Genomic DNA, 14,754 nt, shown 5'->3' on the forward strand with positions numbered 1-14,754 from the left:
TCAACTCGTTTTTTTATGAATAAAATTCACAATAAAAATCACAAATAGTAATCAGTGATATATACACAGTACAAACAAAGTAATATTGCATAACTGAGATCAAAATTATTGTATAACTGAGATCAAAATTATTGTATAACTGAGATCAAAATTATTGTATAACTGAGATCAAAACTGTTGCATAATTGAGATCAAAACTATTGTATAACTGAGACCATTGTATAACCAAAAGGTACACTAATTTACAGTTGATAAAATAAAAGTCTAGTGTATAAAAAGATCAATAAACAAAAACAAAAACAAATTGCAAACATGATTACAAACCTTTCATAACTTGAGGACCTCTTACCCAAACTTCACCTTTTTCATTAGGTCCACAATTATTACCACTTACCAAATCAATTATCTAAATTATAATACTATATGTTAATAATTCTCACTACTTTTTGTTTACAATGATTACGGTATAGTAACAACAATAATAGTTTTAAATATTAGCTGCAAATAAAAAAGTATATATTATATTTCTATAATAATATTTAACATCTAATAATATCAGAAAAATTGCATACTCAAAAATGTTCACATCACTAACACTAACTGTTTAAAATTTTATAATTAAATTATGGTGTTTAAAAAAAAAAATTTCATTTACTTTTTAGTGTGTTGTTTTTTATTATAAAGATCATGTCGTCTACTTTTACTAAGTGGATTGATTTTCATGGATTAATCTTTAGTTCATTTAAATCCTCTCCTATTTTTTTCTTTAGAGGTAACTGTTATTCAATTATTCTTTTATCAAATGACATAACTTTGAGTAAAAGAATAAGTGCAAAGCTTTACGTTGAATATTCTCTATCTGCTTGGTTTAATGTGAGTTCTAGATTGATGCAGTACTCTAAATATTGATGCAGTATTTTAAATATTGATGCACTATTCTAAATATTGATGGGGAATTCTAAATATTGAAGCAATATTGTAAGTGTGACCAATAAAAAGTTTAATTTTAATTTGCACTTATGACTTTGCAATTTTACAGGTTTTAAAAATATAAAATAATTTATTTCTTTTTTCAGCACTTGATGCAATTCTTTATTACAAATGAAAACTAAATGAATATAAAAATGTAGTTATTTGATTTTGTTTTATTTAATAAAGTTTTATTTACAGTTATGCAAATTATTTTCTATTATTAAAAACAGCACATAATGATTGATATATTGAAATAATATTTCAAACAACTTTCAGATAAAAACCGCAAAATAAGAGATTAAAATTACCTGTACTTTTTTATATGTTTATGACTTATATATGTTTTACTATATAATATTTTACAATTTGAAATCATAAATCAATCAAGTTAAACCCAATCATGTACTTTAACTTTACTTAAAATATATATCCAAAGTTTTTGTTAGAAAAAAGAATACGACAACGTGGTTAAGTGTTTTCTTGCAAAATACATGGAAAAGCTTGCTGATTATGAAAAAATAGTATACCAACATTAAACTATTATACACTAATTGAAACAAGAAGCATCAAAAAAGACACGGAAAATGTTATTTTAACAGACAATTTAAAACCTAATTATATAATAAAAATATATAACAGTTCTTTAAAAGATAAAAAGTCTTTTCATTTTTGGTTAGAAAATCAACAGATGCTAAATTATTGAGATGTTTTGTAAACCATTATGATTGGGTGTCTTCACTAAATTCTGTCTTATGTGAAAAGCTTGTTTATGAAAAAAAATTATTTAAGGTATAAAATTCAAGTTAAATTGAAAGTTTAACCCTATTCCTAAAGTTTTCTTAAGCGAATTCCTAAATTGGCTTTTCACACTACCATCACCTATTGCTTTAAGGAGACCACCTAAAATTTGTATTTGCTAAACTTTTGCACACTACTGAATATATATATATATATATATATATATATATATATATATATATATATATATATATATATATATATATATATAAATATATATATATATATATATATATAGTATATATATTGTATATATATACATATACATATATATGTGTATATATACATATATATATATATATGTATATATATACATATATATACATATATATATATATGTATGTATATATATATATATATATATATATATATGTATGTATATATATATTTATATACACATATATACATAGAACTTTTGTTATCTCAAACTGTTCTCTACAGTCGTTTGAAAGCAAGAACAAATCATTTCCTTGGTCATTCTTGTTCCATATGGAGTTTCTGGGAATTTACTGTATATATATACATACATACATATATATATATATATATATATATATATATATATATATATATATATATATATATATATATATATATATATATATATATATATATATATATATATATTGTGTACTTTCTTATATAGTCAAATATTAAAATCTTTTGAGCCAATACAATATTAGCTTACTCATTTGGTTATTCATTAAGATCAAATGAACTACAATTATTGTTGTTAAAAAAAAGAGAAAGAAAATTATGAAACCTGATAGACTTGATATATATCCAAACTTGCTAGATGCATCGAAAACATATTATCATTACTTAAGAACATTTAGCACATTTATAAGTACTATTGCTTAATCTCTTAATAAATTGTATTAAACGTAATATTTGTGAATTTGTATCAGAATGTGATGATGTGATGACTTAGACTTATTGTGTCTGGTTGCCTATTTATTTCTAGTTCATTATATATATATATATATATATATATATATATATATATATATATATATATATATATATATATATATATATATATATATATATATATATATATATATATATATATTGAATCCTTTTATGGCTTGGTATATTTTTAGCAACTAAAACAAACTTATCATGAGCTATTTATAGTTACAAGAGTAATACAATTTGTCTTACTATAACTTTTTAGGTTGATCTGGGTGATTAGTTTGATAGATAGATGTGATAGTTTCAAACACAACTTGGGTTATATTTTGATATGATTTCAATCACAAAACTTTCCACTATTAATTCAACAAGATCAATTCATCTAGCTAGGCTGAAGGACTTTTCCTTTACACAGAAGAAGATGGCACAAAGTTTAGTTACATCCAAGTTATTAACATCAATGTTAACCAACAAAACTTGCTGTTTTGTTGGTTAACATTGATGTTAATAACTTGAATGGCAATGCATTAGTATTATTTAGAAATTGCATTGAGAAAGTAACAATTAGTTGGGATATGCAATAGATTTTCAGTAGTTTTTTGAGTGTTCATAAGTATATATTGTTGCTCTATTGTTTCGATAAGATGATACTTTTTGCTTTTAATTATATTAACATGTAAATTGTTATATTTTTGGCAAAAAATTGTTGTCATTGTCAACTCCAACATTTTTGTTTCAAATTATTAATTTTTATTTTTTTATTGAATATGTTTTTACACAATGATTATTACATATGCATATTACTGGAAATATGGCACTTACATTTGATAAAGTTATTTTATTGGTGGCTTGTAAATTTGCAATATATATATTAAATAACGCTGATTAAAATACTATGGGGTTTCAAAAATTTAAAGGGTTCTATGAGGAAACCTTGAAAATAACACATTTCTTTTGATATATGGCTACCATGGAAAATCATGGATCATGGTTTTTACATAGACAAATCATGGAAAACCTATGTTTTATAGTGTTCCAAATATCAATCAAAACTTCATGGGTTTTCTATGGAAGTTTTCCATAAGGGTTTACATATCTTAGAGTCTTCAAAGATCTTAATTCATAGAGCAGAAGTAATTGAAAATCTATTATAGGTCTATTTTGTAAAGCTCAAGAAGCTTAAAATAAATAAATTTTAAAAATAGAGCAACATCATACCCATCAACTGAAGAATGAAGGCAATTGAAGATGTCATAAATAGACTTGTATACACATCAGATTCAGTTATTTTATCCTTTATAAAAACTGTTTCATCAATACTAAAAAAATTTCCTCCTGGTGTTTTCAAACTTTTATTTGAGAGAACTCAACATTCTAGGGCGCAGTTAAATCTTAATTTTAAATTGTAATTTTAATAAAAATACTTTTTATATTGATTCGTAAGGTTTCAGCTTGAAACCTTATACAAATATGAGATTGAAACCTTAACCTGAATATGAGCTTAATATTTGTTTTTTATGGTTTGTATAATTAAATTAAAACAATTTTAATAAAAAAAATTACTAAAATAATTTTGGTAAAAAAAACACACCATATTGTCCCACTGTGCAGCCTAAAGCTTAATTATTCCTGCATAATCAGTGAGAGTTGCATAATCAGATATATATAAAAGAAAAGCATATATATATATATATATATATATATATACACACACACACACACATATATATACATATATATATATATATATATATATATATATATGTATATATATATATATATATATATATACATATATATAAATATATATACATATATATATATATATATATATATATATATATATATATATATATATATATATATATATATATATATATATCTATATATCTATATATATATATATATATATATATATATATATATATATATATATATATATATATATATATATATATATATATATATATATATATATATATAATACACACACACACACACACACACACACACACACACACACACACACACACACACACACACACACACACACACTGGGGGTGTCAAACAATATGTATATATAAATATATATATAAAATATATATATATAAATATTAAATTCAGGAGCATCTGTTTTCAGCAACCATTTACATATACAAATTTTATTTATTTTGAGGTAAATAATTTTAAAACTTTTTAAAAAATAACTTATTCAGTATAAAGATTAATTATATTTATTCATACAAATCAAATATGTAATTTATTACATGTAAAGTTTTTTTTAATTTATATTAATCATTAATTAATATAATTATATAGTTAATCACACAAATTATATTATATTTAATAGATGTATAGTGATAAGCAGTAGGATTTATATAACCTTCTGGTTCTACATATATACAAAAGAGTCAAATATAAATCCTATGTATAGATGTTAAATCTATTATAGGTAATTTGAAATATGGCTGGGTTGGCTGGATATGGTTAAGGGAGAGAATTTTTACGCTGGTTTCTATTAATACTTTACTCTTTTGCACTGGAACATGCAATACTTACTTCGACAACCATTGGTATGTGCATATATATACACACATATGCATACATACGTATAGGTACATATTTGCATATATATACACACATATGCATACATACGTATGCATATGTGTGTATATATATGCAAATATGTTAGTTTTTAGGTTGTCATTTTTTATACATATGTGATTTTTTTCCCGCCCCATGTTATTTTTGATGTTTGATGTTGTAGTGGTTTCGTTTACTGTTTTTGTTATTGTTGCTATACTCAAGTTAAAGCTTTGTATGATTTTGTTGTTTTTATAATTTCATATCTTATAAATTTAATAATTTCTATATCTTATCGGCTTGAGTTTATTTATTCAATAAGTGTCAATTTGAGTAACTTGTTGAATTTTTTATAAAGTTTTATACAGCATTTATCACATTGGAAGTGTAGTTGAGTATTTTGTGGTTTTCTATTTTGTTAAAAAAATTTAAGTATACATATACATATATATATATATATATATATATATATATATATATATATATATATATATATATATATATATATATATATATATATATATATATATATATATACACACATTGCTCAAAGTGAGGCGGGATGCCATCCTGTCACCTTTTTATAAAGTATAAACCATCCCGCCACTTAATCTCTATATATAACAATAATTAGGCGGGATGGTATTTTTAATTTACTGAATGCCATCCCATTACTTTTTTTTCTCCACTTCGAGCACTGTATATTATGTATATGATAAATTTTAAATCAATTAGTCTGGGGTTCTAAATGATGAACTTTTGCCTATAAATCACAGAAATGACATTGATTTCACCATACCTTGAAAAAACTTCTCGCACCTAAGACAGTTTCATATTTAACCATACAATACATAGCGGCCCAAATGCTATTAATTATTGTTAGCTTTATATACAATACACATCCTACAGCATTTGTAGTGATGTTAATAATCTTTCAGATTTGTGTATTAGTATTAATAAATTTACAGTTAAGATATTTTTTTGTTCTGCAAGAAGAACGAATGTCCTCCATCAACTTTACAGCTCTCTCGGCTACTATGTTGGATCGAGGCACATCAAGCATTAATGGTTCCTTCTTCCAGTGGGTAGAGAAGAATTTCACAGCTTTGGAATACTTAAGTTGGGATATTGCTGACAACAGGTCTTCAGAAGCCGCCTCTGCATAGTGCTGGTTTGAAAACCAGGCCCGCGACCATGTAGTTGCAATGAAATCGCAAGTTACCCTCAGCTGTTCTCGCCAGTTTGGAAGAATGAAAAATGCAATAAGCGCAAAAATGCCTCTTGAGTTCCACCTGGCACTGTGCAGTGATGGCAGCTTGTGCCATTTGATACGAATCCCTTTCATCGAAATGTTTGCCATTTCATTGAATCCCTTGTCTCGAAATGTTTTCTGAAGCTTGGCTACAACTCTATTCTTGCCACCAGTATTTACAGCTGTTGTGTCAGAGATGATCATCTGAATACTATTCCATGCATTGTAATCATCAAGTAGGTCCTGTAGTGCTTTATATATGTTTGCAGAGGATCCACTGTCACAAACCAAAATGACAAATTTTAATGTTTTTTTTGTTATTTTTCAAGCACACAACTTGGTACTCAGTCTTGTCAATTTTCTTACCATCAAAATGCAAAGAAAATTTCTCTTCAGAGATCAGTTCCATGAGGCGGTTCTTAACTTGTTCTGCATCTCTGATTGTTTGACGCCAAACTCTAGACTGTGATGGTGTTGGGACACAAACTCCATCCTCAGCCAGACTTTGAAGCACCCGTGACGTTTTTCTGGTTGACAAAGAGCAACTAGACACTAGATTGGCAGCAGACTTAGTTGACTGGCGTGTTGCATGCTTTCTGGGAGATTCTCCTGGAACTGCCTCCGAGTCACCACTGCTGCTTCCTTCCTCAGAATCCTCACTATCGCAGGAAAGTGGTAACCGCTTGATTTGTTGAGGGTTCTGATGTGCTTTTGGCCCTTTTTGATGGATGGATTGTTGACATAGGAGCCACTGTCATAGTTTATATATCCCACCCTACCATCTGATTCAATTTATACTTTGTTTGTCCTCACTACAAAGCCAATTTCCAACAAGTTTTGATATATCGAACAGATGAGCAAGATTTTCTTCAAATACTGCATTTGGTCGCTTTCTGTGTTTCTCAAATGATGTGATAAGTTTGTCAACATTAGCAGACACTTGTTGTTTGGAAAGAACAGGAAAATTAAACTTCTGCCAAAGATTCATCAATTCCTCTGATATTGTTGTTAGTCGATCATGTCGTCCTTTCAATTCATCAAAGAGTCCCAAGAATCTTCCAACAATATCTCTGATGGAAGACATTTTACACAATTTTTTCGCTCATATCCTGTTTTAGATGTGGTATATTAGGACAGCGCTTTGTGCTTGATTTCAAATTTTGTGTCCACATTTCACCAGCTGCTTCCACTGCTGATTTTGACTTTTTACTTTTTAAGGACATATTTTCAAAAAGAAGCACTAAACAGCAGATCTTGCAAATTAATACTGCAAATAAACAAAAATTGTTTGAATGATATGAAAAACTATACAATATACAATATTATATATTTACAGTTTTAAAAATCAAAGTCAAGCATAATGAAGTAATGAATGGGAACAAAATCAAGTGAAAAATCGAAAAAGTTAAAAGTGGTGAGGTGCTAGGTGCGGGAAGTTTTTTGTGATCCAATGAAATAAACCTCAAAACAGTGATCTATTGGTAAAAGTTCATCAAATGCAACATCAGGAAAATTAAAATTTTGAAAGAAGTTTCTTTGTCATATACCTACTGTATATATATATACATATATATGTGTGTGTGTGTGTGTGTGTGTGTGTGTGTGTGTGTGTGTGTGTGTGTGTGTGTGTGTGTATGTATATGTATATGGATATGGGTATGTATATGTATATATATATATATATATATATATATATATATATATATATATATATATATATATATATATATGTATATATATATATATATATATAATTTTATTTTAAATTTGTTATTTGGTATTGAATTCACATCTCTCACTATCCATATTATTTCTTCAAAAAAATTAGTGCTTTACAAATTTGGGTGAAGTTATGATTTTAGCTGTTTGTAGTGAAGTCCTTTTTTAATGCAGTATGGGGTAAATTGCGGGGTATAGCATAAATGATGATGATGTTTATCTGATGGGATAAGCTAGGTATTGGTGTTGAACATCATCAAAACGCCAGTAATAATAAATGCAATTCTGAGGAGAAGTTTATTACCACCACTACATAAGTTATGATTACATAAAAGCAATAATGTTTTTCCTTTATTTTATACCTCCTATCATTTTATATTTATTTATTTTAAATATTGATACATATGTATATTTGTTTTAGTAAGTTTAACTTTTGTATTTACTGTAGATTTATTTTTATTATTAAGATGTTTTTATTACATTTCTATTGCATGCGGGGTGTCTAAATAATCATTATTACTTTTTACTACACGCTTTATTATAGTGTCTTTGTTTTGTTCTGAACATCTGTTCAATATAAATTTTTAATTTTTTTAATCCTTTCTTTCTAATTTTTTCCTTATTTCACTTGGGCTTGACAGCTTGGTCTAGTCCTTTAACGCATATTTTTGCATTTTTTATATTTATTTAAAATCACACAAATATATAATTTATTAAATGCAAAGTTTTTAATTTTTTTAATTCATATTTAAACTTATTTTAAAATATTTCACCAGATGATGACTCAAAACTAATTGACTAATTACTTAAAGCATGTGAAAAGAACTTACTATAATTGACCTCTAAGTAATAAATTACAACATTACAGACTCAGGGAACCAGTGATCTGAGTGTTTGTATTTGAGATGATATATATATATATATATATATATATATATATATATACACTTAATACTAAATATGTTATGTGTACCTATGCTACATCAGATGTGTAAATTTACATACTTTAACTTCTGTATTTGGAAGGACATTTCCACAAGAGCCAGACTTTTGAGTTGTTTTATCAATTTGCAAACACACTACAGGACTACACTCTGTCAATCCATAACCTTGAATAAGTATTTTAAAATATTTTTAAACTTACACACACACACACACACACACACACACACACACACACACACACACACACACACACACACACGCACACACATAAATCTATACATATATATAATATATATAATATATATATAATATATATATATATATATATATATATATATATATATATATATATTATATATATATATATGTATTTATATATATATATATTTATATATATATATATATATATATATATATATATATATATATATATATATATATATATATATATATATATATATATATATATATATATATTTATATATATATATATATGCTATATTAATAATAAAACATCAAACAATACTAATTCTCTTAATGCAAATAATAACTTATTTTGAGAAATTTTCACTGGGTTATGGACACCAGCATCATCAGCTCGAAAAATATTACAAAATTTTTTTTTAATATTTTTCGAGCTTTTTGTTTAATAAAATTTTTTTTTTTTAACTGACGTCAGCAGTTGAATAGCTTCTTTTTTCGTTACGCAAGAATATAAAAAATAGAGTCCAAAAGTTAGTTTTGACAAATTGCCCATTATCGAGATTTATTTCGCCATTTGATGGGAAACATTAGTGCCTCTGTATTTTGAGTGCTTCTCGTACTTTACGGTCGAATTTCTTTATTTCAACTTTAAGAGTTTTAGTTTTCTCCCAATTTATTTTTTCAGAGCAAAACTTGCTATGTGTTGCAATTGCTGACTGATAATGTTTGCCATCATTTAAACTTTTTTGGTGTTGTTGAATTCTTGTTCTAATTTGTAATTTTGTTTCTCCTACATATTTTTTTGAGCAATTGCTTTCAACTAAATATGTACCAGGCTTGCTATTTTGGGGGAATCTAGATTTGTTTTTACATGTTAATATTGTTCCTAAATTAGGATTTGATTTAAAAACTACTCTATAGCCAACTTTTCTAAATATTTGTCTAAAATTTTATTTATTAAACTGTTTTTTAAAATTCAAAAAATTTTGTAATATTTTACGAGCTGATGATGCTGGTGTCCATAACCATGTGAAAATTTCTCAAAATAAATTATTATATGTATTAAGAGAATTCGTATTGTTTGATGTTTTCTTATTAATATAACATACACTCCTATGCACGATGTCTACACTCAAATCATATATATATATGTATATATGTGCATATATATACATATATACATATATATATATATGCATATGTATGTATGTATATATATATATATATACATATATATGCACATATATATTATTATACATTACATATTTATAATACATATATATATAAATATATATATATATATATATAAATATATATATATATATATATATAAATATATATATATATATATATATATATATATAAATATATATAAATATATATATATATATATATATATATATATATATAAATATATATATATATATATATATATATATATATATATATATATATATATATATATATATATATACACATCATGTAATGTTTGTATTTAATTATATACTATATAAAAAATTAAACTTTTTAATTATATATAAGTTAATAAAAAAAATTTAAATTATTTTAATAATTATATATAGATTTCAAATTTCATTTGGCAAAATTTGTAGCATGACTGGAAATGACCTGATAGATCAACAGTAAATCACTTTACAATTAGTGTTAATTTATCTGTCATAGTCAGTGAAAAATAGGTAATATATATTTCTTAAATTAAAAGGTGCAGTATTTTTTTTTGATACAGCAACACATAAAAAAAATTTTGTTGAAAAAATTAACTAGATTTGACATCAGAATCTATTTGCGCTAATGCTTGGAAATTTGCCCGAGTTTGGTCAAAAATCGCAAAAAACCATAACTTGGAACAATCGGTGCAAATACATCAAACAAGAAAAAACAAAAAACAAAAGTATTTTCCATATAAATATGACCTCTTCACCACTCATTAGCCAATCTGAATAAAATCAGTTGTCAAAAAAAAAATTATAGAATCAGCTTATATATATATTTACCTTAACTTAGATAAAACCCAATTTTTTCAGCTAATCATTATCGCAACAATCTAGATATTCCTATACAGCAAACTCCCAGTTGTGTAAACTAGCACTTATTCAAATTTCCCGCTTATTCGAAGCAATTTTCATTCCACAAGAATTTTCAATACCAAACTGAGACAAATATCAATCAGTTATTTGAACCTGCAATTATTCAAAATTTCATTTGTTTGAAGTAATTTTTTGTTCCAATTGACAAACACAGTCTTTTTCAAAGTTTTTTAAGTATTTATTTAGGTGAAGGTACCATTGCATTGCATTTCAAAATATAACTTTATCAAATGTAATCAAAATATATGTATATAAAAAAATAATGTTATCAAAATATGAAAAAAAAATTGAATACATTAAACATAGTGCAGTGAAAATTTTAACATGGTGTCTATGAGAAAGAAAGCAGTATTGACAATCAAGGATAAATATCATGTTTTTAAAGATTTGGAAAAAAAGTCAATCTAAAAAAATAATGCAGCCGAAAAGTATAGTGTTCCTCAAAACACTTTACCTTACTGGATTAAGCATAAAAAAAGTCAAAATCATTAAGGGTCTCCTCAATTTGGAGCAAAGAGACAAAAGTTATGTTTCGGAAACCATGATTTCATTGATAAAGCTGTATATAAATGGTTTAAGAACGCACATTAACAAAAGATACTAATTGGTAAACAAGTTATTAGGAAGAAAGCTTTAGATTTTGCAAAAAAAAGTCAAAATCATTAAGGGTCTCCTCAATTTGGAGCAAAGAGACAAAAGTTATGTTTTGGAAACCATGATTTCATTGATAAAGCTTCAAAGGTTTCAAAAACCTACATTGTCAGTAGAAGTCCAAAAATAAATCCCGGATGAACTCTAGAGGTAGGAAAGCTGCTTTAATCATAGATAACTGCATAACTCATTGTAGTCTTGACAATCTCATTGGAATTGAATTAACATTTTTACTAACACAACCTTCAAAACTCAACCAATAAACCAGGGAGTCACAAGTACATTGAAGGCACGAATTTTGTAAGTTGTAAAAATGTTTTATCGCACGAATGTTGTGAGACTTCATATCAAATATATTGATGCTGGTAAAACGCCCCCAAAGATCAATGTTCTTAAAGTAACGAGCATGTTTATCAGATTATGGGATGCTTGAGAAAGGCAGGCATCTTGCAGGAAATACAGATTGCAAATATAAATGGTGTAGTTGATCCCTTCAAATTGTTTGAAGAGAATGTCAAGAAGCTAAGATCACGTGGTTTATTAGATAAAGAATTAGCTGTTGATGACTATGTAAACTTTGAGATCTGTACAAGTGAAACAATTGCTATCACAGATCGTGAAATTCTGGATCAATTTAATCAACGATTGTGCAGGTAGAAAAAGAGATAAATGAAGTGACAAACAATTTGCCTTCTGAAAAGCCAAATTAATCAGAGATTGCACATGCAATAGAGGTACTTGAATATTGGTTTCTTTTTGACAAAAATGTCGTAGAAATTTGACAATCACTAAGCCTCGTATCAAATATGTTTGATAAACATTCTTTTGAAACAAAAAAGCAATTGAAAATGGACAATTTTTTCGAAAAATTATAATAAATTTGTTTTTCTAAAAACAAAAAAGTTATGGAAAATGGACCACTTTTTCAAAAATTTGTAAAAAAAACTATTAAAATTATTTTAAAAGTAAAAGACTTAAGCAGCATCTTATTCCATTTTATTCTGTTTTTCTTCCTTTTTACACTTTATATTTATTAAAAAGTTGTGCTTGCCTCAGAAGAAGGCGGCCCAGGGTTCAACACAAGCTCTGGGCATGTTTTCTGCTATTGGTAAAAAAAGAGTGCTCTGTAACAAGACTGTTTGGACTTTAAAGGCACCTAAAATAAAAATTAAAAGAAAATTGTAACTTGAAATAAGTTACTTTAGAGAGAATTTTTAGTTATTCAAAATTTCGGTTATTTGAAGTAAATTCTTATTCCCCTAGGAAGTTCGAATAACCGGGAGTTTACTGTATTTATGAACAGTAATGCACTCAATAATCTACCTTTCACCTTCTAGGATTAACTTCTACTTCTGATCTTTCTTGGAAACCATATAAGAATTCCATTGCAAAATTAGCATCTGCCAAGGTTGCTTTTCTTTAACATGATCGCCACTTTCTTGCTCCGAGTTCTATTTTTTATCTCTATAAATCTTAAATCGTTTCTTGTATGGAATACTGTTGCCATTATTGGAACAGATCTTCAAGTGATGCCCTTGCACATTTAAACAAAGTGCAAAAATGTATTTTTAACATAGTTGGACTTGCTCTTGCAGTCAACCTTTAACTATTGTCACATCTTCGTAATGTAGCTTCTCTTTCTCTTTTCTATAAATACTATGATGGGCGCTGCTCTAAAAAGTTAGCTTCTCTTGTGGCATCTACTAAAATTTATTCTTTATGTTACTTGTCATTCGATTAAATCTCATTTTTACTGTGACTGTTCCTGAGTGCTCCAAAAATTCTTATTTATCTAGTTTTTTTACTCGGACATCAGTTTTTTGGAATTCGCTTCCTTCATCTTGTTTTCCTGATTCATAAATTTTGCAATCTTTTAAGTTGTCTGTTAATTGTTATCTTGCTTCATAAACTTCATCTTTCTCTTCCAGTAACTTCCAATTTTAATAGTGGTTGCTTGCAGTCTTGTTGGAAGTGAAGATGTTTAACATATATATATGTTCCGAGTTCGATCCCCACCACAAGTTGAGCGCGGTCCCTGGTAGTACCGCGCTCAACTTGTTTCTCCGCGCAGCGGCCTTGTTTGTCAAGGTTCGTGTTTCGGAGTTATAGAGTTGAGAGAGGGTTATAACCACAATTAAGTAGCCTCCTCATCTGTAGTGGCCTTCCGGGCCTTGGGGAGGTGAAATAACAAAAAAAAAAAAAAAAAATATATATATATATATATATATATATATATATATATATGTATATATAGATATATATATATATATATATATATATATATATATATATATATGTATGTATATATAGATATATATAAATACATATATATATATATATATGTATATATATATATATATACATATATATATATATATGTATGTATATATAGATATATATATATATATATATATATATATGTATGTATATATAGATATATATATACATATATATATATATATATATGTATATATAGATATATATATATACATATATATAGATATATATATACATATATATATATATATATATATATATATATATATATATATATATATATATATATATATATATATATATACATATATATATATATATATATATATA

General features: G+C 26.0%; 1 protein-coding gene across 1 annotated transcript in view; it reads right to left on the reverse strand.

Annotated features, from left to right (window-relative positions):
- LOC100198219 (uncharacterized) overlaps window positions 1-14,754 on the reverse strand; it is a 60,514-nt gene that overhangs the window by 12,799 nt on the left and 32,961 nt on the right. The window contains exons 4-5 of the mRNA XM_065796275.1: window positions 9,245-9,348; window positions 325-406 (exon numbers count right to left, since the gene is read on the reverse strand). Of these exons, the coding sequence (XP_065652347.1) occupies window positions 325-406; window positions 9,245-9,348 (186 nt within the window). The remainder of the gene's footprint in view (window positions 1-324; window positions 407-9,244; window positions 9,349-14,754) is intronic.

The sequence above is a fragment of the Hydra vulgaris genome, chromosome 04, assembly GCF_038396675.1.
Source record: "Hydra vulgaris chromosome 04, alternate assembly HydraT2T_AEP".
Classification (NCBI taxonomy): domain Eukaryota; kingdom Metazoa; phylum Cnidaria; class Hydrozoa; order Anthoathecata; family Hydridae; genus Hydra; species Hydra vulgaris.